The sequence below is a fragment of the Vipera ursinii genome, assembly GCF_947247035.1.
Source record: "Vipera ursinii genome assembly, chromosome: 3".
NCBI lineage: Eukaryota > Metazoa > Chordata > Lepidosauria > Squamata > Viperidae > Vipera > Vipera ursinii.
Window position 1 is genome coordinate 60,329,201 of NC_139516.1, and position 24,259 is coordinate 60,353,459.

At 35.4% G+C, this 24,259-nt stretch overlaps 1 protein-coding gene across 6 annotated transcripts in view; it reads right to left on the reverse strand.

Annotated features, from left to right (window-relative positions):
* Nucleotides 1–24,259, reverse strand: part of BEND5 (BEN domain containing 5) — a gene marked incomplete at its 5' end in the record, with an annotated part of 895,229 nt that overhangs the window by 364,982 nt on the left and 505,988 nt on the right. For 5 of the 6 annotated variants that reach the window (XM_083359610.1, XM_083359612.1, XM_083359614.1 and 2 more), the window contains 4 exons: nucleotides 11,664–11,862; nucleotides 15,980–16,193; nucleotides 17,008–17,156; nucleotides 23,756–24,131. The exons of the other annotated variant lie outside the window; for it this stretch is intronic. In XM_083359610.1, the coding sequence (XP_083215736.1) occupies nucleotides 11,705–11,862; nucleotides 15,980–16,193; nucleotides 17,008–17,156; nucleotides 23,756–24,131 (897 nt within the window). In that variant the 3' untranslated portion in view covers nucleotides 11,664–11,704. Of the gene's footprint in view, nucleotides 1–11,663; nucleotides 11,863–15,979; nucleotides 16,194–17,007; nucleotides 17,157–23,755; nucleotides 24,132–24,259 lie in introns of those variants that run through there. 6 annotated transcript variants of the gene reach the window in all.

Genomic DNA, 24,259 nt, shown 5'->3' on the forward strand with positions numbered 1-24,259 from the left:
ATAAGGCTTATTAAATCATACAATGAAACTCAGGAAGTTTATGGCCTTCATTATTAGTGCATTAAGATCCAGTATCCGAAATAAACAACATGAGCTGAAGCCTTGGTATAAAAAGTCAAATATGTAGGTATTATAGGGACCAGATGAGTACCATGACTGAAATATAGCAATATCACCTAAATCTATACAGCACTCTCTGAGTGATTTACAAATGTCAGTATATGGCTCTCTACAATCTGGATCCTCATTTTATTGACCTCAGTTGGAAAGCTGAGCAGATCAGGATCTAACTCCAGACTGTGGGCAGAGTTGGCCTGCAATACTGCATTCTAACCACTGTGCCACCAGGGCCCCTTTAAATACAGCAGTTGAAGGAAACAATTTGTTTAACAGAAAAAGAAACAAAAGAATCTTGGTGTCGCTCCTCACGTTAAGAGCTTTTAATCATTTCAAAAATCATGGCTGCACTTTAAAACATTTGTCAAAATAAAAAATTAACAGACCAAATATATAATGAAAATAATATAATGAATGTATTTAATAATTATGTGGAGAATCTCTTGATTAAAAGTGGAGAACAAATAGCAATTGTGTTCATTTCTATTTTTTTCTGCCCATCTGGCAATATGTGGATGATGATGGTCAAAAGCAATATATGAATCTATGAAAAAAGTATAAAATAGCACTGATTACTATCATCCCATCTATTGGGAGACAAATTATGCCAAAGTTTTTTTTTCTTGGAAATTCCTGACTTGTCTTATTATGAACTTTTTCTTTCAGAGAATATAAGAAGATAACAACTTAATGCTAATAAAGAGAGAAGCTTTAAAAAGTGGAAACGGAAGAAATATTGAGGAAAGTGAGTCTCATGCTGGAGTTGTCAATTTACAGACATCTAAAACTGAATGAAGTGAAAACATATTTCAGATTTTAAAAAGCAAATTTTAACAAACTTCAAGCAATGATAAATTATCTTATCATCTCAATGTAGTCCTTAACATAGGAAATATTCATGTGTTCATTGAGACATGTTCTTTGTCTTTCTCCAACAGTACACAGGGAATCTTTTCTGTCATTTAGTTGGCTTAGAAACTGTACTTAAATAATACTACTTGACAATATTTACTATTAATTCCTTGGATAAAGCAGTGAGATCATTGTGGAACAATACCAAGTGAGTATGAGTCACTAATGCACTGTGGCTGTAAAAAGACAAATGTTCTTTGAAGCTGGATCAACAGTATAGCTTCCAAATAACAGGAAGTCATTGTTCTACTTCATTCTCCTTTGCTCAAAGTCCATTTTGAATATTGCATCATACTTGAAAAAGGTTTCAGAGAAAGAGGAATAATTCAAAGATGGTCTATGAGAATGATAAACAGACGGGAAACTAATGAGTCAAAACTGAAAGAATAGAGAATTTTTGACAAGGATACCATAGGGATGTTTAGATACTTGAAAGGATGCTAGGAAGAAGGAGGTCAAGATCTGTTCTGTACAATTCCAGAGTAAGGACATAGAATAATGCTTTAAAATTACATATAAGAAGATTTCAACTGAATGTTAGAAAAATCTCCCAATCAGTAAGCACAGTTGAATAATAAAATCAAGGTTGGCTTCCCTGCCCTGAATACATCTAGACAGAGACTAAACAGTGATATTTTGGGGATGAGTTAATTTGGATTGTCATGTTGACAAAATGTTTCTATTTAATGCCCTATATGGCCCTTTATACTATGACTTTTATCTTGTGGGATAGCTATACCAAGAGCTTCATGGTCCCTCAGTTATTCTGACTGAATCAACTGAAGTCATTCCATTTCCAATTAGATAACTAGATTCCTCTGGAAGATAATCTGATGATTTACCCCCTTTATGAGTTTTTCCTGAAGCATTTGCTACTCAGATATATAGTCAGCTAAATGGGAAAAGAATTAGAAAGCATCTCAAAGAAACAAACTCAAACTGTGACTACAACTAATATTTTATCGGGACAGAACTTAACAGAAGAAATTGAACAATCAAATACATTGGCAGAAGAATTAAATATTCAACAAATACAGACTTTTGAAGATCATAATGGGAAACAGATGGGAAAAAATATTCAGTCCAGGACAATTATATCAAGAGGTGAAAATAATGAGAAGATTTGGTGCTGTTAATAGACTCCTCATTCTTCAAAAATGGAGACTGGAGGGCTACTTCAATATGATATAATAACACAAGAATGCTTTGATGACCCTGAGGCATAGAAGCGAAAAATGACATGGCAAAGGAAGAAAGTAAGAATAAGATTGAAGAAATATAGACATTCTTAAGAGGCCTAAAATAGATAGTATCAAAACAGACAAGATTGTACTTGGATTACGAGAGATTGTTTTGATGAGTAGATAAAAATGCTGATTAATTAATAAAAAAATAAAACACAGATGTATGAATACTAACACTGAAATATTGAGCTCTTTAAATGACATGGATTAAGATGTATAAATGTTAAGAATGATAGAATGTAACTAATATACTTGGATGTAGTGACATGAAAGGATGTATTAAATGTTGAAACGGAAGAAATTTTGGTTAATTTTTAATATGTGGAAACTATAAATGAAAAATAAGATTATATTGTCCTCCTCCTCTTTCTCCACCTTGCAATTGGTATCCTAATGGCTACCATTTTAATATTGTACTACTAACATTGATATGGAAATGAGATAAATAAGAAGTATATTTACGTTACTAGGTGTTGGAGAAAATTGTGTAAAGGGAAAGGAGGTTATTTAGCAATATGAAGATGAGAAATTTTAAACATTTAATTTTAATATCAATGTAAAATTAAAGCTGGAAAAATATATAAGGTGTTTGATGTTTTAAAGATGGAATGTTAAAATATAAGATATACCAAGGTATTGACAAATATAAGAAAACTATCAAATGACTGACGGATAGCAGAGAAGTATGTTAATTTAGATAAGAGATCATTTGTATTAAAGGAAACAAGAGAAAGGAAGTATTGGTTACAACAATTTGGAGATTTGTAATAGTATGCAGGGCTTTTTTTCTCATTGAACGCTCAGAACAGAGTTCCGGCACCTTTTTTGGATGGAACCTTGTAGGGTAGGCAAGGCGGGTTGTATGACATGTGTGAGTTCCGGCACCTTTTTCTTTTACAAAAAAAGCACTGATAGTATGTATGTGTCTGAAATGGAATTATTGTAACCCAGACACCACGTTGCTTTTTAAAGATACTATTGTAATATTGGAAAACTAATAATAATAATTAAAAAAGGCTAAGACCCTGTGGGACTGACTTCCAGATCCAGGTAGGTGCTGGCCAATCAACCAGATATTGTGGGAGTATCCAAAGAGCAGAAGACATCGGTGGTGAGAAATACAATTGTGCTAAGATCCTGCACAGAATCATTAAACTCCCAGGTATTGGTAGGGGATCTGAATTGAGGAAGATGCATACCTTGCATGAGGATGTGGAGGGATTTATTTTTAATATTAAAAAATGGTAATAATAAAATAATACTAAGTAAACAGCCATGTATAAATGATCGGTGTAATTGATCACAACAGCTTTTACAAACAATAAAACAGAATTTTCCTATATTTCCATTTATTACATTGATGGGAGCATAATAAAACAAACTTAAAGTCAGTGCTCTTCTAAATTTGGGAATAGTTATTTGATTTAGATAAGTTACTGGTCTAAAATAAAATTGGTTACTCCTCTTGGAGGAGCCTACAAATCTAACTGCCTTTCTACATCCAAAACATATTGTTTTAAACTATCCATAGCCTTTATGTAATCTATTAAAAGTAATATTTCCCGTAAGAGGCCATAATTCTGTAATTTTTGGTGAACTGGTCTTCTCAAAGCTGTTTCAAAATTATCCACAACAATAAGGGAGGTTCTGATAATGTACGTCACCCTGGTTATGTGATAAATATTATGTCTATTTAATTATGTTAGTATTTTTAGATATGATTTATATGATTTTATTTTGCATTAAGCTGCTGCAGTGAGCTGCTCAGTGTATTGAAAACTCAAAAGGCATAAAAGCATCTGTAATAAACTATTAATTTCTTTTCTTTTAGGCTTTTTTTCTCTTTTCCATTTTATTTTTAGTATTTAGCTATCTAGTAAGTATATTGTGTCTTACTGAATAGTCTGGAAAGGTGTCAGTAGCTTCGTATTCAATTGTTATTGTTTGAACAGGTAGTCCTTGACTTATGATCTGACTTTTAGTGACCATTTGAAGTTACAATGGACCCCCCCAAAAGCTACTTATGACCCAGTTTTGAAGTTACGATGTCCCACCTCAGTGGTCAAGTGATTGCATTTTGGATGTTTGGCAAGTGGCTCACTTTTATAGCTATTTGCAGTATCCCTCAATCACTTGTCCACCATTTTTGATGCTTTTTGCTGGTTTCCAGGATTTACTTCCAGCAAGGTTCCAGGTTTTTATTTTAATAACTGCTGCAAAAAAGTCACAAATTTAGATTCAGTCATGTGGAGACCTGCGTACCAACTGTAATGACTTACAGCCATAACTCCAGACTTAATTCCAGTGATAAGTCCAAGACTACCTATATATTATACTCTTATTAAATATAATAAAATACCTAAAAATGAGGTACTAAAATCATCTACAATGCATGTAGTCAACTTATGACCATTCATTTAGTGACCATTCAAAGTTACAACAGCACTGAAAAAAGTGACTTTAAACTGGTCCACATACAATCAGACATTTGGCAACTGGGTCATATGTTGCAACATCCCATGGTCAAACAATTATGATTTGCAAACTTGTGGCTGGCTTCTGACAAAGCAAAGTCAATGGAAAGCTGGCAGAAAAGATTGCAAATTGTGATCGCGTCATGACAACCCCAGCAAAAAAAAAAGTCATAAAATTGGGTGCCTTGCTTAACAACTGCACCACCTAACAATGAATTATCCAGTCCCAGTTGCAGTCTGAAGTCAAAAGAGTAGCCGTGGTTAGGAAACAAATAATAGACGAAAGGAAGGGCATTTCTACAAATGGATCAATTGTGAGGTTTTCCAAAGAAGGACCCAAACACAGAAGGATGGCTTCTGCCCAGCCTGTTTCACACATTTTGGAAGTAGGCAGAGCTCAAAGAGACAAAGGAGACACAATGAATGGCTATCAGTTTGGCAGTAGCTGGTTGCCCCGATTTGAACTTTCAGAAAGATGCTTAGAATAACCTGGCCAAAGACCTAATGGCGAAACAAGTGAATGTGAACATTCATTTTTTTACACAATCAGAGGAAGGAGACAAAAGACAAAAGCAAATAAAAACACAAAATGATGAAGTTTTCCCCAGATTCCCAACAGTGCTATTGTATTGGGAGTCAGAAAGGGGAAAACAGAAGCCAGGCCTAGAAACATACCCAGTGTAGGGTGTGCTTCTCACTAAAACATTTCTTAAGTTAGACAAAATTATCAGTGGTGGCCATTTGCAGGCACATCTCCATTTACATGAAACACAAAGATCACAATGAACCTGCAGTATCAGCTTCAAAAGAAGGCAACAAGTTACAAATTAAAGGAAAACTCATAATCAGGCATCTAGCAAAGGGACATTAATTACATTTCAAAAAGCAGCACTCATAATTAATTTTCTTGATGTCCTTACAGATAGGAACAAGCTGAGACGGTGGTTTCACAATGTTTATAAATTACTACATTAATTAACAGTCAATCTTTAGAGGGATGAAGGAATCCTCTTTGACATCATTCAGAACTCTCTAAGGGCAGACAGTATAAGAAAGGATTATGAGTCTATGTTTTATACCTTGAGCTTCTCTCATCTTTCTAAATAATGTATCAGATTTCCCCCTTACTATTTTAGCAAATAATTTTCTAACTGAAATTCTCCTTAGCATTTTAATATATTTTTTTTCAGAAGTAGAAAGCCTATCGCATCAAAATAGTCACAGTGGGGCCAAATATCCACTGATGAAATTCAAAAATTATAACAGCGACCAAAGGAGTTTAGATCACAGAGACTATTAAGTAAGCATACAGAAAATACATTGAGGAAAGAGACTTATTTTTAATTATGTATTAACCTTTTCTTCCATCATAGAACTCCAGATGTTACAAATAGATTCCCCCCGATAACCCCTTCTATCCAAGTATTGTGAGAATTCAGACTTATGGAACCACAGCAGGGTGATTGTGCCCTGTGTTCTTAAACCATGCTTTATTATTTGCTTCTTGCGGCAAATAGCCAACTCCCAATTAATATGAAGAAGTTTGGACTAGATTAAGTAATGTAACTACTACAAGAGTTCTATGAATCACATGTTTCTTCCTTCATTACAACCCCAAAATAAGTTCCACAATAACTTCTGATTTTTTTCTCTCTAAAGTTTGAATAGATAATTAAGATTGTAAAGATTTGACCCCATGGTCATAGGTTCCCATCGTCAGATGATTGCAATCTATGATTTTCCCTGCTTGCTGTTCACAAGCAAAATCAATGAGGAAGCCAGCAGGAAGTTGGAAGCCAGTCACATGAGATCCTTGCTAAATGACCCACGGTGATTTATTTAACAATGATAACTGGAGATTACAGGAACTGCCATCACTAAGTAGTGCAGTCACATGACATTGCATTTTCTCGTCGCAATTACCATCATTAAGTGAGGACTACCTTTAACTTGAACAATCTAGACCTAATGATGGACTAGAAATAACTGGTAAATATGAAGTTTCTCATCTCAAGGTCCTGGAGAGATAGAAGTTTGGCAGAATTATGTATTAATTTCAGTTGACTGCTCTATCAATATGTTTCACAAATTCTACAATCCCTGGAAACCATCCACATTTTTGTGGTCTACCTACCCTGCCTATCTCTGCAGTGATATCAATCACTTTTCACACTGCTGAAATTTGATCTCCAGAAGCAACAAAATAGATGTGTTATGGATTTCCAGGATTTAACGTTATCTATTTTGCATTTTAAGATGCCCTACAACATCACAAGAAGCAAAACACATTACCAGACCTCTCAAAGACAATGTATATGTTTAAAACAAAGTGTGGCCTTCAGATGAGTCTTGCCATTCCTTGATATAAATGATGGTGCACAACGTTCCCTTTGAAGTTTATTACAAAGCAGCTTTAGCTCCAGGTAATCCGCATACATGAAAATAGCTTCCTTGTACAAAATCTGTAAATTCACCTCAAAGATGGAAAGATATTTGTCTTGTTTTCAATTGCATAGTGACACACTCATTGGAAGAATGTCACTACAGCAGCCTTTCTTTATTATATACTCACTGTAGTAGCAAGAAAAATAGATTTGATGAAGCAGAAAGGAAAACCAATTCAAAAGCAAATAAAAAAAGAACCTTGCATCTATATATGAAAAGAGTGAAGTCGGTAAGAGCTATGTAATTTATTTTGAGTAATTATTCTAGTTTTAAAATCCAGGTAATTTTTCTTCCTGTTAGAAAGCCTGGAGGCAAAAAGCCTTTTGAAATATTGGAGAGGGTAAAATTTAAAAATTAGCTACTGAGCATGAAGTATGCAATAATTGCTCTTCATAACATTTTTATTGCCTCTATATTCTGTGAATTATTGCTCCAAATTCCTCTGTACCATTATGATGAAAAAATGGTATCAATAAAATTGGGTTGATTTATGTTAAGATTTTATCACTTAAGCCCATGAAAATCAGAGGCATGCTAAAAGGAGCCATTTTTTTCATGACATTTCTTTTCCCTTTTTTTTCATTCAGAGCAGTAACAACAGTTCCACTCTTCATTTCCTGACGCACTGGTAAGTATCCTCACACCCATACCAACCATTCACACAATTGTGGGCTCAGGCTTTTAGGCAAAACTGTAACTATGACACTAGGATGTCATGCACTAGTTTTCAACTTTTTCTGATTAAAGCAGTTTGGAGAGGAGATAAATGGAGCTACTTCTTAAATATATTGCTGTCTTTTCTTCCATCTGTTCTTCGATGGAACTATGGAATTTTTCTTACAATAAAAAAAGGTAAAGGTAAAGGTGGGGGAACCTTTACCTTTACCTTTTTTTATTGTAAGAAAAATTCCATAGTTCCATCGAAGAACAGATGGAAGAAAAGACAGCAATATACATGCGTGCTAGTCGTTTCCGACTCTAGGGGCCGGTGCTCATCTCCGTTTCAAAGCCGAAGAGCCAGCGCTTGCCCGAGGACGTCTCCGTGGTCATGTGGCCGGCATGACTAGACACCAAAGGCGCACGGAATGCTGTTACCTTCCCACCGCAGTGGTCCCTATTTTTCTACTTGCATTTTTACGTGCTTTCGAACTGCTAGGTTGGCAGATAGAGATTACTATATGTAAATTAGTATAGATAAAACTAAACAAGGGATAGGTTGGCAGACAGAGATTACCATATGTAAATATTATAGATAAAACTAAACAAGGGATAGGTTGGCAGAGATTACTATATGTAAATTAGTATAGATAAAACTAAACAAGGGATTAGTTAAACTGGTAGATATGAGCAAAGCCCACAATATTACAATGTTTTATTTTATTCAGCCCCTGGCTTAGTATGCAGTTTGCTTGCACCATGACATTTTTACCACTTATATGATGTTTATCATCGTTTTGTTATGTTTTGTTCATCTGCCTATTTTACGTAAATCAGCAACATCAAAGTATATTACCTTGGCTTCTATCAAAAGGGACGAAGTAGTAGTATGTACCTTCCAGAACATTTTATCATACAGAACAGGGGTGTCAAATTCGCAACATCTGAAACCTAGATTACATATTTTGTGAAGCTGATTTAGGTAAACATGAGTTTGTTGAAAAAAAAGTCCCAATTAAATGCAGGCACATAGCATAGTAAAACAATAGGGGTAATGACTGCAAATGTCTTAATTCCCACCTCAAAACTGAATTAGGATGGACATTTTTTAAAGACTAAGCTTGTCACCCAGATCCAGAGTAGCATTGTTTTTGCTAAATTTAAATTGGGATTCATTCTAAAATTAAATTCTGACATCCAGAGACTGTTTCACTTGAACTGGAGGACAATCCAAATGCTAGCTATTCAACTGCATGCTACTATCCTAAAAGTGGGATTTCCTTTATTTATTGAAAACCTAAAACTATTTTTTCTATGCAAAATAATTCATAAACACGACTGAGCTATATTCTGTTCCTTTTTACATAATTTAACAAAAACTGTCCAGAGATTTTCTCCAGAGATGCTCATTCATCTGATAAAATAATGAAAACCTTTCTTGTGCTACTTATATCCCTTTCCCCCAATCTCCATAGCAATATAATATGCATTAGGCAATGAATATTACAAATTATAGCAAAGGTTAACTATAAAGAATTAGAATATTTCTCCAGCAAAATGTCTTTCCTCCAAAGAAAAGAAGTAATCACCCAGAATATACGAGAAAGTCCTTTTTCTTCACATCTTAGACTAGTGCTGATATAATTTTATCAAATCCTATCCTTGATCTGTTAATAAAAGAATTCATAATATTTATTATTTTATTTTGATGGATGTGAAAAGGCATTTACAGAAAGCTTCTTCCCTGTAACAAAAGTAAAATGGGTTACCCCACGGATACTTTTCCAAAAGGCAACTGGACTTTCTTGATTTGGAAAAGCACCTTTGGGACAACCATGATGTGGATGACTGAGAACGTCCATAGACATTTAAAATGGATTACTTTAAATACCCAAGCCTAACTTTTCAAAAACTTAATTTTAAAATAGAATTACAGTCTAATACAATTGGGTTATGCATAAATAAATGACAGTTCATAGCTTGTACTAATTCAACACTTGTTTAATCATGGTTTAACAGATGATCCCTAATGGCTGTTTGCATAACACACAACCAAAATCAAGGAGACCATTTTATACCTTAGCGGTCAGCCTTTCTGTTCTTCTACTGTAGGATCATGAGATTTGTTTAGAGCAACTGTATCCAAACGTTTGGCTTGCCTGGGCCACGCTGAGTGAAGAGGAATTGTCTTGGGCCACCAATAAAATATATAATATAGCTAATGTATGAAAATGCATGTTAGAAGTTTACAATCTTGCAGAGCCATATTACTAGCTATCCAGGGCTGCATGGATGGACATGCCTGGTTTAGGCCTTCCTCCCTAATTCTGCAGGTATTTCAAAAGCCCTATTGGAAGCATGACACCCTTAAGTGGTACTTTGTTTAAAAAATCACCATCAACTACTATCTATTTAATTTTTATTTTCATATCTATTCTTAAGATAATTTAATCAAGTTAACCAGTGCATATGAACTGTTCAGTTCACAAAAAATAGGCATAAAGGTAACGTGGGTTTTTTTAATCTTTCAACTTTTTTCATTTGCCAGGATTGTCAAATTGTTATTCAACAGAGAGGCACCAGGCTAGAAAGCGGGAGACTGTGAGTTCAAGTCCTGCCTCACCCAAAAAGCCAGCTGGGTGATCTTGGGCTAATTTTAACTCTCTCTCAGTCCAACCCACCTCACAGGGTCGTTATGGGAAAATAAAGAGGAAGGTATGTTAGTTATGTTCACCAGCTTTGAGTTATTTGAAAAAATAAAGGTGGGATATAAATATAATTATACCTAAGAACTGATATAAATATAAGTACATAAATAGAAAAATCATAATTAAAGAAAAAAACTATTAAAGAACTAGTAAGCTTAATATTTAGCACCTAAAAAGACAATATCCAAATGTTTTGCTCTAAGTCCAAAGTTGGTGCTATTTCAATAATATTTAGAACCATATAGAACTGTGATTAAAAGAAACAATGCAAAAAAAAATAGTTCATGCATTATTTTCCCCTTACTCCTGGTTTTCGTTTAAAGATGAGATATAGAATTATGGTTTAACCTCACAGAATTGTATGTTCATACCAAATTCTGAAGGAAAATGGCAACAAATCTATTTCAACAAACAAGCTTTGTATACACTTTAAAACTGCATGACTATTTCATAGAAAACTAAGTTATTCCATTTTCCTGTTATGGTACATTATACCTTCTCCAAAGAAACGTAAGTATTGAGAGAGTATATGGTCTCCAGGGTTAACTTAAAATGCACGCTATGCAAAACCACAACTGAAACACAGTATTTTGTAACTAAAACTGTCTGAACTCACAATAGTGACTGGGCATAATCTGAATCACAGGTGATCTGAACATTCACATTGATTTTAACAGAAGCCACATTAAATTAACCAGAGAAAAGTTTCCAAGAAAATTGTAAGAAATATGAGGTTCTTTAAATATTAAAAAGGTAAGAAGTCCCATGTTCAATAGAGTTTCCTCCTAAAAATGCTGTTTTCAAAATGACCACATGGACTATATTCCATTGAGCTTTACTGTATTCTACAAAAGAACCCCTCATACTTTTATAAGAACAGCAAGAGAGCTGAGACTTAACAAAATGAGTTGCTATGGACGAAAAGTCAGTTTTTTTGCTATAACTAGAAAATGTAATGCTAAGTTACAATTAAATGAGCATTTCAAGTTTAAGCAGACAAGTAGTTTTGTAGTATTGTTTAAAAATATTCCAGTATTTTATAATACAATTCACACTAAAAGTCAATTTCACCCATCAGCATGAACACACAAAATCAAGACAACCACTACCAGAGTAAAACACTAACACTTTATTAAAAATTCAAAATTTATTGCAGATTATATTTTGCTTCTCTCCTTTCCTCATTTTTACATGATTTATTGATATCCATGATTTTTTCACAAATATACTTGTTGACTTTGGAGAGTCTCTGTGCAATTTCTGTTTCATCCAGGGTTTCTTGTGCTATTCTGTCATACAAACATTCTAAAAAAGAAAGAAAAGAAAAGAAAACATGACATTTAGAATGAAACTTCAACACATTTAAAATACAGCAAAAACTCTTCAGCAAGGCGTATGTCACGCACAGGATGAATGCAGCAACTCAGTGTGAACAAGAACCTGCATACAGCACCAATCTGAAAACTCCTCTCCTGACAGCAAATGCTTTTTATGTTCACCTAGGACTGGTAAACTACATTTACACTAATGTATTTAAGATGTCTTTGATAGACGTTTTACTCATAAGCCATTTACTCTGAAATGGCCATGTCTCTCAGTCCAGGGGAAAAAACAAGCCTGTAATTTAATTTTGAGTAAATATATTTTTGTAAGAGCACTGAAAAGCCCTTAAAAGGCATTCTCTGGCCTTTTTTAAAAAACAACAACACATCTTTACTTATGCTTATTCTCAGCAGACATTTCCACTCAATCAGAGTCATGATAACATGAATAAATGAGAAAGAAAAATCAATGGACCTCCTACCTCAAACGTTGCCATCCATGAAACATACTATTTGTAGATTGTCTCGCCACTTTATAAAATATACTTTTAAAATATAAATAACAATACTGAGGCAGATAAAGTGGAATTCCAAAACAAAAATACGATTTACAGTATAGCAGTCTGTTTAACAGATATCAAGTCTAAAAATCCGCTCATAATACGGAAGTGCCCTGAGACAAGACAGTGTTAGGCAACAGCATCCATGTGAAAAAGTATGTGTTAGGAAGTACGGTAAAGTTTGTTCTTTCCTCCAAATAAAATGGTTGTTTATTTTTGTGACTGTTATAAAGGGGAAGATTAGGTAACTTCAGAAACTAAAACAGTTTGATTAACTGACATCAAGCAAATTAACAGTAAACAGTCTGATTTCTGAGACATTGTTTACAAAACGATGTGTCATCATTGTAAACTCCTCAGCACTCAACATACAAGCTACAGTAGTCTGCCTTTAGTGAAAAGTGCAATTACTACCAGTAATTATAATTAACTATAGTGAAAAGTGCAATTACTACCAGTACTGTTTCCAAAGCAATTAAATAATTTCTGCTGTTCTTAGTATTTTCATTCAGCAACTATTTATTGCTTCATATGGTAAACGAAATAGAGAGCCACTTAATTAATGATTTTTATTGCACTATTAATGCACATTAAAGTTGTAACAATTAACTATTCTACATCCTTTGCATCTTCTCTCACACCTTTCAGAAGTTTTATAAAAGGCTATTTTTCAGTCACAAGATCTGCAATGGTTGCATACAACACTGTTTAATAACTTTCTCAGAATAAACTACACAATAGGGACTACTAAACAAAAAGACATATTAGACCCATTAAAATCTAACACCATCTTTTTAAGATGTATTTTATGGAACTATTCTAGAATTAAAAGAATAAAAACTATCTCAACTACAGATTTTATGAGCAATTTGAAATGTATTAGTATTTTTTAAAATGAGATTTTAAAGATAAGGAAAGAGATGACTAAAAGTGTGATTTAAATTTAAACACGGAAAAAGGAAGTTGATTAACGCAAAGAAGCACCCATTCCTCTTCAGTACCAAATCAGGGAGCGACTGAAATCATTATAATTGAAATAATTAAATTTCAATTAAATATAATTAAAGTATTTTATTTCCACCATACACCTACTACATTCCAACATATCACATGTATGGGATTTTGTCCAAAGCTTTGTAAGTAAGCATTTCACATGTAATCAAAAATTCAAATTGCATCAGAATTGCAGCATATGTTGCAGCTTCAGGAACTGCTTTTATTCTAATTTTAAACACAACAGAAAGACAGGGTAGCAATTCTCCCTCTGCTTATTCTCTACAGTATATGTGTACATGTTTTGCTTTTGATACAGTTTTTTTATCTGAAATCTCCTTCATAACATAATATGAGCCAATTGTGTGGGTTTATCCTGGAATCTTTGTACTATGTGCAATATATATTAGCCTTGTGAGTGGTGATCAAAATTCACCACTAAGGCTAGCCTTCCGTATTTGCCAAAAAACAGGCAACTTGGAAAAGGCTTGGTGAACAGGTACAAAAGGGGCTGCATGGTGCTGATAAGAGTAAAACCTGACCACTACTTGTCTGTTCTGAGCCCAGAGGTATCTACAGGCAGCAGCAGATATCAAAAAAGGCGAGAACTTGCAGTGCAAACCCTGACCTTGCATCACAATGCCATTCCATAAAACTTGGCTTCTTTAAGAACCCTCTTGCTAAAAACTGCAGATACTGCTGTCTGCATCTGCTGGCAAACTTTTCCAGGGACAGCATGGTCGAACAAGAATGTTACTATCCTGAGGAGAGTAAGGTTAGAAAAGTTCTAGGACAGGCATGTCAAACTGCTGGCACGCGGGCCAGATGCATCATACCAAAACCGTGCCCACCCCATTGCCGGCAGTGGGAAAAAAGTTGTGATACGTCACGCAACATGCCTGTTCTATGCTTTCTTGCATACCTGCTTGCTCTTTTAGTAGGGCTATGTCAGGGGTAGGCAACCTCGGCTCTTTTATGACTCATGGACTTCAACTCCCAGAATTCCTGAGCCAGCCAAGCTGGCTCAGGAATTCTGGAAGTTGAAGTCCATGAGTCATAAAAGAGCCGAGGTTGCCTACCCCTGGGCTATGTGAAATTCTGGAGGATTCAATGAACCAACGACTGACTGTATGGTTCCAGTCTTTCAAAGCACTTTGAAGATTCCATGACTTTTTCTGCTGCTTCTAGGACGTTTACAGACAATATACCACAACAACTTTATATATAAAGAATACAGGGGCTGGGGAAAAGGGAGTGGTGATAAGCTGAATAGCTGGCCACTGAGTTTCATCACCTTATTACAGTCTGCCTATCAGATTTGTTTTGGGAGACATTATATTGTCCTTACATGTTGGTTCAATGTGTCTTTTCTGATAGGCTGTTTGCTCTTATTAAATTTAGGGAGAAGGGAAAGCACAGCTCCATTCCTGGTTTGTTTTCGTGTGCAATTTTATTTCCCCCAAATCCCTATTAAATTATTCATTCCTGTCACTTTTAATTCTCCCCATTCTCATGTCCTAACAGCCTTTCCACACATCCTTTTGTTGTCTTCTATTTCCTTTATCATGTGTGGAAAGAAGAATGTGGAGTCCTTGGTGCTCTCTGACTTTGCCTGTTTGCTGATTGATGTTTCATTATCTGACTAGATAACATCAACGCTGATGAGTAAGGGGTTTGCTCCCTGTTTATACACAGTAGCTTACACTGCCAGTGTGTGTGTATGGGGAGGTTATGGGTTACCATGAGTTTCTTCCATAGTAGCTGTTTGATTATGGTACTGTTTTATGCTTGATTGTTTGTCTGGCATTAATGTCTGCTTATCTGAGTGTAGACTGCTGGGGAGGATATGTTTTGGTCTTTTTGTTTCCTTTTCAGTTTTTTTTATTCTCTCTTATTAGTAGTATGTAAATGTGGTTTATCTCTATGTGCCTATTGATGGCTGACTTCCTTAGCAATACCCTAAGGCAGGGGTGTCAAACTCACAATGTCATGTGATGTGTCGCGACATGTCGTGACTTTTTTTCCATTGCTGGCAATGGGGTGACTGCAGTCTCGCTACGATGCATCTGGACCGCAGGCCGGCAGTTTGACACCCCTGCCCTAAGGTCAAAGATATCTAGCAGCTGAACAAAGTATCAATAGAACTAGAGATGGAGGTCATAAGGAACACATACATGGTTTTGATGGGAGAATGTTAGGATACAGACAACAGGCCAATGTTGGCATTTCTGTAACAAATAAATGATTGATGAGTCTTGCCTAACGGCAGGTAGGATTTAGTTAACAAAGACAACTGGGACAGCTAGGATTTGCCATTGCTAAGCCCTGGGTTCACATGATACTGTGCTATACAACTGTAACCCTTAGCAATGGAAATGGTCCCAACTGAAGTCATAACTCAAATATTACTTGTAGCTCTGTTCCTAAGATATATACGTAGGATTGTGTAAGCTGTTAATCACTTCAGCAGCTGTATTAGAAAACAACATTCCTTTAGTCATTGCTTAATGTAGTTTGAAGAACACTCACATAATCAAAATAACCTACCTCTGACAATGCTTAACTTGTGAGGTGACAGAGGTGGCTTAGGAACAGCATCTTTCTTTTTCTTAGTGGCCACACCCGTAACACTTCTATTTTTAAGAACATCGGTTCCCCAAATCATAACTGCTAAGTTTTTTGTATACTTTGAATCTCCTTGCGTTACTTGCAGCTGATGCCATTTTTCCTCATCTACCCAGATGCCACTTCCAAGATGAACCTGGAGTAAAAAGTGAAATAACAGATGGTGGTTACCTGAATAGTTTGTTTCATCCTTCGTAAATAGCAGGAACAATGTTTAACACTAAACACACTTATCTATAGTATCCAGTGACTGAAAAAGTATGAAATATTAAAAGCAATTTGATTGTCTAAACTATGTGCCAAAATCATGAAATGATATGAAATGAAAACCCATAAAGAGGGCAAGTTGTAAATGGTTTTTATCTCCATAAAGGTTCTCTTGTATTGAAAAGAATGTTTCTTCCCTTTATGTTCTGTTAGAGAAGAACGTGGAAGTTTTTTTCACAACCATAGCATATGATCAAAAGCATAACCTTGTGTTTTTTGGTAAACAAATGCAAAAACCTCAGGAAAAGTCCCTAAAGTATTCACTTGACATTTCTGTCATGAACTGATAAAAATGCTTTGGAGTTTATATGCCCGTTATGAGATTCACTTTAATTTTATTAATGAATATAGAAAGGCAGGCAGGCAACCACCACCAATGAAGCATTCTCAGTTGAATATTTCTGCCTTTTCCTTATCCATCTCCACCAAGGCTGTTACCATCAAGTGCCCAAGTGCAAGATTCCTGAAGAGAGAGAGGAAAGACTAACCACAATTGCCTCAAAAGACTGCTCAGATGGATTTTTGTTTATATTTTTTTATTACTGCTTAGAAGAATTTCTCTCTTTCTCTCTACTTAAGAGCTATGTTTTATATACTTACATGTATTTATTTTGCTAGTATTTCTTGCTTAGTTATTTTTAAAGGAAGAATATAAATATTTGCAGTGAATATAATATTAATACCTTTCCATTCTCAAGAATATATTTGTCCATTACAGGAATAGCAGCTGGGTAGTACGTTGAAGTGTTTGCTTCCTCACTGAAAGCTGTCTGCACATCAGGCTCAGGTTCAATGGATTCAGGTGTAACCTTTTCAAGTTCTAGGGCAGGACCTGTATCATTTAAAAAAGAGGAACAAATCACCAGGCTTTAATTTAATATAGGTAAAGGTTCCCCCGCACGTGCGTGCTAGTCGTTTCTGACTCTAGGGGCCGGTGCTCATCTCCGTTTCAAAGCCGAAGAGCCAGCGCTTGTCTGAGGACGTCTCCGTGGTCATGTGGCCGGCATGACTAGACGCCAAAGGCTCACGGAACGCTGTTACCTTCCCTATTTTTCTACTTGCATTTTTACGTGCTTTCAAACTGCTAGGTTGGCAGAAGCTGGGACGAGTAACAGGTGCTCACTCTGCTACGCAGCACTCGGGATTCGACCCACCAAACTGCCGACCTTCTGATTGACAAGCTCAGCATCCTAACCCACTGAGCCACCGCGTCCCTACTTAATTTAATATAGGATGTACTAATTATATAGCCTATTTCACGTGCAGATCTTCAAACTGATTAATGCTGATCTAACCAAAAATCCAAAGTTAGTATGGCAGTAAAATATATTGCCCCTTTTTTTCTCCATTTTCAAATTGTTGATAAATTAGGTTTATTAATTTATCAAAGTATAAAATAAAGAAGTACAAAGAAAAGGGAAAATAATGGTAAAATAAGGAGGGATAGGGGAAGAGAAACAAATGTAGGATGGAGGGGGAAATGAAAAAAAGAACATTGACTTCTGGCTCCTTTTAGTGCAGTAAAATAAGGTATTCACATAAAACCTCAACATTTTACTTTTACATAATAATATACTACCCATTTCTATAACAACAAACCTATCTAATCAGCAAAACTCAAAATCAAAGTTTTATTTTTTTCCCCACCTCAAGCCTTTTTTCCCCTCAAAGGATCATATTTTAATAAAATTTTCAAAAAATGAACATAAATATGAACAAATGGAATGTGAGATTCAAAGCAATTCAGCACTTGTTCTTAAACCCAAACTGAGCTTCACAGTTGTAACTGTTTTAGATGTATTTTTTCATCATCAGTGAAAGAAATGATAGTTATATTATGACACATTACATATTATTACAGAGATGTTACATCTGTAACCAACTTTTTAGCAAAATGTTTTAAAATTAAAAGGACAGACTCAAAAGTTGGAAAAAACTGTCAACATCCAAAGACAAGCTCAATTATTTTCATGTGATAGAAAAAGGTTTGGACTTGGTTAATAAGTAGAGGTGTACAAACATTCAAATTGAAGATTCAACACATTTGAATGTGTTGAATCTTCCAAACCGAATCAACTTTTTGAATTGTTGACTCAGTTGCAGATATCTTCAATTTATTTAGATCAGGGGTGTCAAACTTGCAATGTCACGTGACTTGTTGCGACGTATCGCGACTTTTTTGCCATTGCCGGCAATGGGGTGGATGCAGTTTTGCTATGATGCATCCGGCTCACAGGCCGGCAGTTTGACGCCCCTGAATGAGATATTTTTATGGGCTTTTCTGCATGGATTCAAACCTTTTCTCTAAACTGATGATTTGACTAGCATGGGCCAATTCAAAAGTAACTTGCTTCCTATTCACACTAGTTCACAGGGTTTTCACACTGGTTTTTACTAGGTTGAGATAGCAGCCAATTTCATAACCTGAAAAAAGATTGTCCATCCTAAAGACAGATAGGATGTATTAAAGCATGAATATCTCCTTTAACTACATATATATCTTGCCACCATGAAAAATATAAGCCAAAAAGTCAAATAAAGTTGATGTAAGTGGAAAATGAAAAGATTAAATATAATTGTATCTTTAATGAAATTTTCTACTGCTTGTTGATATGTTGACAAACATATGGAATTACAAATCTTTTAAAACAACGTAGTTAATAAACGCTAGAGAACCACTGCAAAAACATGAGTTCCTAACAGATAGGAGCATGTGGCCAAATATCTTGTAATACATTTTATTCCAAAGCTCAAAATATTTCACATTTCAATAATCAAAGCCTTTTTTTAGGCAGCTCAACTTCACAGTAATTTCAGAAACTACTAAGAGTTGCATTTACAGCACAGCATGTTCAAATTAGACATGCAATTCCTTTTACGTCTTTTTGCTAATTAGGGTTGCTTGCCTAATTTGCCATGCATCATGCTTACTTTTTAAAAGTTTCTCACTTTGTAGTTTTTGCACTTTGATAAGCAAAACAGAAAATGTGCAGTTACGGAAGTTTTCTGAAAGTCAACACAAAATGTGTTTTCTTAGCACAGCAAATGCAGATGAAGGAAAACCCTTGTTTCAGTGAAAAGTTTTATTATTCTCCGAAGTGAGGCTCCTGGCGTATGAATTAGACAAGAAATATAAAATTTCCCTTATAGTTGAAGCATCTCCAGATTTCTTTCATGTCAAAAGAAACTTGTTGATTTAATTAAATGAAAAAGCCTATTTAGTCCAGCATCCTTTGCCCAACAGTGATAAAATACCTATAGAAAGACACCCCTTCCCCCAACATACACACACACACACACACACACACACACACACACACACACACACATTCACCTTTTCTAGCATTTGATTCTGAAGCAGACTGGCTTGATGTTATTTTCTGTCTCAACCTTGGCAACTTGAAGATGTGTTGACTTTCCGTTATTCCCTAACCAACCATGGATTATACCCTGCACTGAAGAGATCTTGCGGTAATTCTGTGTAGCTTTGAACCATGAGTAAACTTCCTTAAAGAAAAGGAAGCCGACATGGAAGGCATTTTGTCTGCCTATGATCCTAGAGCTGGTATTGAAAGTCATACTGCCATAGTACTTTAGGTGATAGAGACTCTTATCAGGATTCATAACAGTAATTCTCTTGCCTTCCTTAAGAAAAGCCTTTGCCATTTCAAAACAGTCAGACTGGGAATTTTAAGATATGCAGTAAGGTAACTTTTAAATGCTATATTTAAATGATGAATAAGTAACAATAAGCTAAACTTTAGTGGATCAAGATGGTGAATTGCAGTAGGCACTACATTCTATTGATTTCAATGTAATTTAGGGATATTTAGCCTTAGGCACAATTCAGAGGAAAGGCATATGAACATACTTAGTATATACAGATTTATCCCACGCAGTCTCCTTCAACTCATCCTGAAAACTCAGAACGTATTAGGTAATAAATTCTGTAAAGAAAACGTAGCCTGCATACACTGGAATTAGCATCTCTTATAAAACAAGCAACTCAAATTTTTGACCCTTTAATTCACTAGAATTTGCATCATGGCTCCAAAAAAACCAGAAGAAAAGTACTGTAATTTGCACAAGAATACCATTTCTCTTTGGTTAATCAATTCTGAGAAATTTATTCATGGGATTCCTCAATTAAAGTTCTCTGTATTATTTTATCTATAGATTATATGATTTTGAATCCCATGTATGATTAATCCATGCTATCATTTTTAAAAGATTAAAAAAGCCAAACCAAAAGGTGGAAATTTCTAATGGGCCTAACAGAATTCCCCCCCCCAAAAAAAAGTAGGATACAGAGTGTATGTTCAAATTAGAAAACTATTAAACCACAATACATAACTTAAAAGACAAGGACTGTGCCAGATAAAACTATTTATATTCCAAATAAATGGAAAAGGTAAGTGATAGTTTAGTTAAGGGAAAATAAACTCCAACTGTGTATGGATTGTGTACTAAAAGTCATATGTAAAGTGCAGATGTATCTTGCCCCACCGGATTCGTATTATCCTACAATATGCTAAAAACATGCCATCTTTGATACTGAAACATTCTCCTCCATGCCCAAAACAATTAAGGTTAATATTTAGCTATGTTACTGTTTTAGCATGAATGTTGATTTATGTAAAAGTAGTTATATCATTTTGAATTATTTCAACTATATTTGAGGGACTGTGTATCTACTTATCTCACATAACTGGCATGATATGCATCCTGTTTACTAAGGAATGTCAACCCACGGGATCCAGAGAGAGCTGTTTCTGCTGTGATGCTCACCCTTTGGAAGTCTCAAAGTGCTTTTTCAAGAGGCAACTGGACTTTGTCAGTTGAAGACATTTTGCTTCTCATCCGAGAAGCTTCTTTGGAACATCATTTCTCTGGAACTTATTACTACGATTACTACTCTTCTGGCATTTAAGAAGGGCCTTAAGAATTGGCTCTGCCATCTTGCCTTAAGACTGGGTAGCGGTGGTGTGGATTTTGGTGCATGCATACGCATAGTATACACGCATGCATATATTTGTATATATGGGAAATATCCATAATTTAAAAAGTATTATATGAAACCACAAGAGGGAGCAGTATCAAGATGATATTCCTATTTTGCAGTAGTCTCTTTCATATTGGAACAGAACAGAAGAGACTTGTTCTTGTAATAATCCACTGGCTACTCTATTATATTCCTGTAATACTATCTGACATAGTGGAATTAGCTAGAGAACATTATAAGAGTATGATGCAGTCTTTCTACCTCATTCTAATACACTTTTTGTACCTATTGTATTTTACGCTGCTGTAGCTAGTGCAACTTGAACAGTTGGTAGCCATAAATTTCTTAAATGAATCAATATCTGTAACAAGAAAGTGATTAGAACGCTGTCCTAATATTTTAGTTCCCACGCTTAGTCCAGTTAACCTGAAATGTGGAAACAACTTGAAAATTCTTAACGCCAGTATTAATTTAGCATAACTTTCTTCCTCTATCCCTGCCTTTCCAGCAATGGCACAACTATGCCATATTCTTCCACACAATACTAGAGAATTTTTATGCCCCAAAGGGACAAAAATGAAAGAATAAATAGAAGATCCAACTAGAAATTATGCCATCATGTTTGGACAGTAGACTCAAACATGAGATTTTTATATTTCTCTGGGGGGGGGAATCAGATGCTAAAAAAAGATTTCTCTCAGTATTCAAAGAAAACTAACCCCCGAAAATCACATGGGTAAGATCTGAATTATGAATAATTGATAGAAGAATATGGCAAATGAATGCACATATGCAATCTTCACAAATTTCATATGGAAGTACAAGGTTCAGAGTTCCATTAAAAAGGCAATATAAAATGAATGGCCACATCCCAGGATATAATGTATTGGCTCAGGAAAAAATTTCCTAACAGATTAGTTTAGAAATAATAGTTTCTCACTCTAATAAGTTCTTATTTGCTCAACTGGCCCAATTCCGTGTTTCCCCTCAAAATAAGACCCACTCCGAAAATAAGCCCTAGCCTGATTTTGGGGGTGGGCCTAATATAAGCCCTACCCCAAAAATAAGCCTGGGGGAGATGGGTGTGGCCAGCACAAGAGACGATGAGCACACAGGGGCCAACTGTATCCAGTAGCAGCTGCAGCCCGCCGGCTCCTTAGCATAGCACAGAGGTGGGGGGGGAAGGAGGCAGGCGAGGAAGACATGCTGCGTGGCCACCTGGCTCACTGGAGGGTCATAGGTAAGAAAAAAACTTAGGATATGTGGCGAGGGCAGAGATACACCAAAATTCAGAGCATCTCTTAGGAAAAATCATGGTGTGAAATCATGGAGAGCCATTACTATTCAATGTTGACAGCTTTGGGCTCAAAGGACCAATGACATGTCTCCACTTAAATAACTTTCTTTGGTTCCTGCATTCCACAAAAAGTGAGTACTTCTTTGTGTGCTGTGTTCTCCCGTCTGGCTGGATCAAGAATCCCTCCTCTTTCTTTTTTTATTTCACTTCTTGCCTGGGAAAGTTTTATCACTCAGGAAGACAAATATGTCAGTAGTAAAGAGGCACAAAAAGAAATATATATTTTTTCTTCCATTTCCACTTCCCTAGCACTTTACAGTCTAAAGTAAAGAAGGAATAAATAAAAATCTGCTTCCTCAGCCTTTTTTCCCTCCCTACCTTTAAGAATTGAGCTTTTCTAACTCAGAAAAGTAAAGAAGGGAATAAGGTAAGGATAAGTAAGAGGAAACAGTCTTCATGAACAGTGACTACCCACACTGTAGAAACAACCAATTAAATTTGCCACCAGGATATTGTAATGGAACTTTGCTTTCCTATTTTCAATTTCTATTCAAAGGCACTTGTTAGGATTATCAACATAACTACAACACAGAAAGCTCAAAACATTATTCACACATGATAATGCAATGAAGCACTAAATCCACATTTTGGAAAAATATATACAAATGACTATCTTCCTTGTTAGTCCAATTATATTAGTAACATATTATGCTGTACCTTTAACTCTAAATTTATTTATTATTTATCAAATTTATTGGCCACCTTACCACAGGGTAACAACTCTGGGTGGCTATATTGAAAATAAATAATTATTCTATTGATTATAAAATATAGAGATTCACAATCAAAACTATATTGTAAAGAATGATTGAATCTGTAAAAACAACCAAACTATGCTTTTCAAAATTAACCTATTAAAATGCATGCCTCTTTACAATCCTTAGAGCAACTTTTAAGGGAATATAATGAAAAAGTGGCATTTTTCCTACCCAAACTCTGTAAGTAGAAACTTGCTGCAATCGTAAAAATACCTCATGGATTCTACCCATAGCTTGATTTTTTTTGTGTGAATATTTAAATCAACCTGAGCTAAAACAATTCTTGAATATGTCCCACATAACCAAGTACTTACCACTGCCTAATCTGAGGAGGAGGACATCCTGTAGCCGTCTGTTCAAATCCCTTAGCTCCTTCATTTCTGACACTAATGTCCCATACTCCTTTAACTTCTTTGCTTGCTGAACAAGCTGCCTTCTTGTTCTCTCAAGTTCCTGTTGAATGTGTCTCATTTCTTCCTGCTGTTGCTGATAGCTTCTCAGCAACTCTTCATAAAGAACTCGAGGAACTACAGTATCGTCCATATTGTTCATTCTGTCTGAAGTTTCCATAAATGTTACCTCAGGACTGGAACTACTACTAAGGCTCATTCCATTTTGCTTTTCAAGGCGCGCAACAACTGCTTCAATGCTTTTGTGCGTACCTTCATTCTGTTTCTTTCCATCTTGTCTCTGTATGTTACAACAAAACACATTATTAATATACTGTGTCATATAGCAATCTTTAGAGTTCTACAGTTAATGAAATTACAAGTACACTACAATCCTCAAGGGAAGAACATTTAATGAATATTGGGACC